The sequence below is a fragment of the Halyomorpha halys genome, unplaced genomic scaffold, assembly GCF_000696795.3.
Source record: "Halyomorpha halys isolate HHAL.00 unplaced genomic scaffold, Hhal_1.1 Scaffold111.1, whole genome shotgun sequence".
Taxonomy (NCBI): domain Eukaryota; kingdom Metazoa; phylum Arthropoda; class Insecta; order Hemiptera; family Pentatomidae; genus Halyomorpha; species Halyomorpha halys.
The window spans coordinates 2,270,174-2,275,306 of NW_027109684.1; the positions used below are offsets into that span (position 1 = coordinate 2,270,174).

A 5,133-nucleotide genomic window follows, 5' to 3' on the forward strand; every position below is an offset into this window, starting at 1 on the left:
CATTTTCTTTTTAATGTCCCCAGGGCGAGGAATATGCTAGCTGATTGCCTGAAGTTGACGCCACCTCCTCCTCAAGTGTTCATTTGGTGGCAGAAGTTGCTGTGGGTTGCTCTGTTCGGCGCAATGCTCGCTGTAGCAACCACGGGCAACGCCATAGTCATGTGGATAGTCCTCGGTAAGTTTTTTTTTTTTTTTTTTTTTATAAATATTACTTCGGGTAAGGTATAATTTCAAGAAATGTGAAAATATGTTTTATATGAATGTAGAATCGTTACTGGTTAGAATGATACACAATACGTGTACGTTTTTTTAGTATTTCTCTATTCTTAAGTAGTAAGTTGGATGTGCTTCATAGCCTATCAATACGAAACTTGTTTTTTCATATGTATGGCACGTACATTGACCATTGACCATAAGTGAATTAGAAGGAGGTAGTTACGGTAGAGATAAACAATAGAGAATTAGTTTAATCTATTTATTAATAGGAAAAGTTTCGAACTACACTTCAGATCTCGATCAGGGAGGGCCGTCCGTGGTTCAGGTGGTTGAGGCACAGGTCATAGCAATCTAAGAACTGCTTGTGGTGTCGATTCAAACGTGGCCTAGGGGTTGGACTTTTTCATAGACCAACTTGACCCCCCGACCATGGTTAGAATAGTTTGATCACCTCTAGATAACCCTTCCCCATCCTCCCCCTCTCCCGGATGACAAAAATGACCAGGAAAGAGTTCATATAAAAAAAAGGGATAAAATAGAAAGATACAGAGTTGGTCAAGCTAATCTAAAAACAGACATAAATGTTGAGGTATAAAATCCACACAAACGAATTAACATAAAGCATTTCAAAATAGTAGGAAAGTTAAATATGAATAAAAAAGGAAGTAATAACTGATTAAAAAGAATGTTTATATTGCTGAACAGAACTATTTATTGATTCAGAAGAACTTTTAACGTACATAGCTCTTCTTGATTAATGTATAGTTCTTGTTGTAATGTAAATATTCTTTGTAATCATCTATCTCTTCTTTTTTTTTATCAGCTCATTACTATATCAATTAATATATATTTGGTATTCGTCTTTAACTTTCTTTCCATGTTATATGTTTGTTCGATTATTTGGATGTCTTTTTGTACCCTCATGTTTATCAGGGGAATAAGGGGAGGTGTGGTCAGTAATGAAACACAAATAAGTAGAACTTATTTATTTGTTCTGACATTTTAACCTTAATTTCAGGCCTTTACTAGGGATAAAAAAAAAACTAGGTAACAAACGTAATTCAGAGAAAATTTTAAATAAAAACAAAAGAATAATAAATCAACTTTTAGTATCATCCACTATCTAGTTAATTTATTATTATTTTATTTTTATTTGTATTATGTTAAATTAAAGTTTTACTTCTTTGTTTTACTTATATATACCGCACTCAAATCTATGATCAGCTATAAACACCTCATTATACCTCCATATTTGTATCTTTTTTATTTATATGGCTCATTTACGCTATTACATTAGCTTTAGAAACTTGTCTCTTTTTATTTTAGATCTCATAAAGTCCTGCTGTATAATTCAAAACATTGGTTATTTATTCACAGTTAAATATATTTCTTAATTTTTTTCTTCCCAGAACCCGGACCACCTTATCCAATCAAAAACATTTTTTGGTTTAGTTTTTGTATTATTTCGAAAGTGTATATTCTTTCCAAATTAGGAACATTTTCTCTGTGAGTAGGTGTCTGAATGGTTAAAATTTCACAGTTATTAGGCTATATTATCACAAATGCTGAGTAAAAAAATAACAATTCATACATAAAAAAAAATCATGAACTTCGAACACGACTTGTTTCATTCAATTTAATCTGATAATTTCCAAGTATTACTCAGACTAATATGCAGTATTAATTACTAAACTCAGTATAATTTAATAGCTAATATATAGTATTATTATCATGATAGTATTAGACTTGATAGTCTAATCTGTAGTAGTATTAATTCAATCTAATCAGATTGTTTCCTATATAATAATTTTTTTATATTAGTTTTCTATCATTGTATTTTCCTAAGCAGATAGCTTATTATATATATATAATTTTCAATATTTTTGCAGGACTAATTTCTTTTTGGATATTGATTCAGTCATATCAGATAGTTTCGGAGTAGGACTCCAGTTAAAATGAAAAACTATGATGTAATAAATAATAAAATCACTGTAGTATACTAATACTAGTTTAAGTAGAGTCTGTTTACTTTTATAAATACACAAAATGGTGATATCCACTCATTCTATCTGTTTGGGTTTGCCCAAAAGCAAATATGACCCATATCTATCTATATACAAATAGCCATGTATTTCTAAAGAGATGAAGTGGATTTATAAACTTAATCGACAATGTATTAACTGAATGGATGAGCTAGCACCGTGGAATAGATAACATGGCCACTAACAGGCTGAACAGAGCACAATTAAAAAGCTCTTCTGTGAATTACACTCCTGATAACATTGTGTGATATATCGTGTCCAACCTTACACATGAGCCTGCCACTTGCCAACTAGAATTTAAATATGTAGTATGTCTCATTGATATGTTGAAATCCTAGAAAATAAGCATTTAAAATGTACATTACACTGATGTACAATGTACAAAATATATATAGGATAAGTAAGTGGGTTATGATATAAACTATGTTTCTTCTTTCCTTTAATTTCGTGTTGTTTTCTTAAGAATTGGAATCAATCAATAATTATTTATTATTTAACTTTTTTACACTGTTAAGGTTTCGGTTTTTTTTTCTCTGTCAACTTCTGAACCATATTAGGATTAATTTTTTGCCTGTATTTTTTTTAATATAATTTTCTTCGTTAGATTTTTCTTACTAGTCAGAACTCGCAGAACCTAGAAAAGAAAATGAAAAAAGTCTTGATATATGCAGGATATAAACCCTCTCCCCCATTTTATAACACAGAGGATATAATTAATAGTAGAATGAAGCATCCATCCACTCTTTTCATACTGTAGGAGGGGGGTAGTGTCCCAGCAACATCATCAACATTATCTTATGTATGTTTATAAAGACTGATTCTCGGATTTCATTGAATGGACAATATTTAATGGATTTAAACATACATAAATGAAGCATGGTGAAATAGGCAGGTAAACCTCTATTCTTGTATGAGTTATGACTAATGATATAATATATGGTTTACCAAAAGTGTTTTTCTTTGTTCTCTCTCATATGTACTAAGAGTATACTGTCTTCTTTATTTTCCAATAGATGGCAGCATCTTGATGTGCCATCCAAAATGTTTGATGGTGGCTACCATAAACAGCGGATTAATTTTTAAAAAAATTACAATCTCATTATGCTTATAAAAATTATGATTCCTGTAAATATATTAGAGCTTGAGATTCTTAGGGTAAATTCGGAGCCTCTTTATATAAATAATTAAAGCACAATGTTCTTAATAAACGTATTTCCTCTAAAGGTGAAGCCTAGTATAGCAATGGTGTGTGTGTAAACAACCTACTTCATTTATTTTCGGATTACATGACGTCTTCATATCTTTTGTTAAATTGTTGGGTTCGTGGCAGGGGCAAACTTTAAATTCCCTTTTACTACCCCGAGAAAAACTAAAATACGAATTTTTACAGAAACATAAAAATAAAAAAATGTTGTTCATAATTTTCGCCTTACCTGGTCTTAAGATTTTTTTTTCTTCTTCTCTTCTTCTTCTTCTTCCTGTGTGCCGTCTAGCGTGGAGTGAACTCTTCTCAGTCCAACTAGCTCACCGGTCCCTGTCCCTAGCTGGTCTTCTCATCTCCGGGATGGTGGGTCCTCTTGCTGCCCCTAGTTCCCAATGTACTCAGAGTACATGCATCTGGGTCTCCCACGAGGCCGTCTTCCTTCCGGCCTTGCTTCTAAATAGCACCTGGCTTTTCTAGTATCTTCCATTCTACAGACGTGTCCATACCACTTCAATTGCTGCTCTTGGATTGTGCCTCGCACTGATTTCGCACTGATATCCTCCCGAACCCTTCCATTTCTGTCAGTCTCTCCTGGTTTTACCAACTATTCTTTTGAGGAATCTCATTTCTGCTGACGTTATTCTTTCTACATGCTTGTCGAGGGCTGTCCAGCGTTCTGATCCAAACAGGAGGACTGGGAGGAACACAGATTTAAATATCCGTATTCTGACATCTCTGCTTACTTCTTGCTTGCCTATAAAAGATTTGAAAATCTGATGGTACACTCCATTGGCCTTCACTCGATTTAGAACATACTGGTCTATTTTACCATCTTTATTTTTTATGGTCTCTAGATTCCAATTCCAGGCTCTGCGTTTTCTCTTACTTTTAGGATTTATTTGCAAACCTCTTATCTTCATTTCCTCATTCCATTCATCCAAGAATGTCTGAAGAGCCTCTTCAGAATCAGCTACCAGCACAATATTATCTGAATATATCATCGCTTGAGCCAATACTGGAGTTAGTTCCAAAAACCTTCCAGTGCTCTTGGGCATCTCCTCTTACACTCCTTCCATATCTCATCCAGAAGGAGAGTTAACAGTAGTGGGCTTAGGCTGTCTCCCTACTTTACTCCCTTTTTTTCTAATTTCCCCCTTTGAAGAAAATTTAAATCATTTGTTTGTGTAAGAAACTACAAAGTAGTTCAGAATTTATATATTTTTGAAACAAGCAGGGTATTCTCTTTGTAAACTGTCTTATTATATTATTATATTACTACTTATTATTACATAATTTATTTGTTAAATTCTATCTGTTTTGAATCTTGCTAATAAAACTTAAACATCAAATTATTAGTGTGTAATCAGGAATAAGACTTTATGAAAATTAATGTTAAACTAATTTGATTCTAATGTTTTTAAATGTCACAGATGAGCTAGTATGAAGCTAGAGACGCGAGTATATAAAATATTGTGTAAAAATAATAAAGCTAGTAAACTTTTTTTTTTTTTTATTTTATTTATTTGTTGATATTTACAACTGTATAAAAAAATACAACCAGTAAATTTGATCATAATGACATATGATATGATACAGGATGTAGAGAAACTACCCAGTAGTAGAACTCTAAAACAGTTTACAATATAAGGTCACGAGGCCATCTTCTTTTCA

The 5,133-nt window shown here is 32.4% G+C and overlaps 1 protein-coding gene across 1 annotated transcript; it reads right to left on the minus strand.

The window, feature by feature from the left end:
- Window positions 1–4,043: 4,043 nt before the first annotated feature.
- Window positions 4,044–4,517, minus strand: LOC106677881 (uncharacterized). The gene has a single exon (XM_014416067.1). It carries the CDS (start codon window positions 4,515–4,517, stop codon window positions 4,044–4,046), a length of 474 nt encoding a protein of 157 aa, XP_014271553.1.
- Window positions 4,518–5,133: the final 616 nt, after the last annotated feature.

Excerpts from the sequence above, each read along its gene's own strand:
- LOC106677881 (XM_014416067.1), bottom strand. The coding sequence starts at position 4,517 with ATGCCCAAGAGCACTGGAAGGTTTTTGGAACTAACTCCAGTATTGGCT.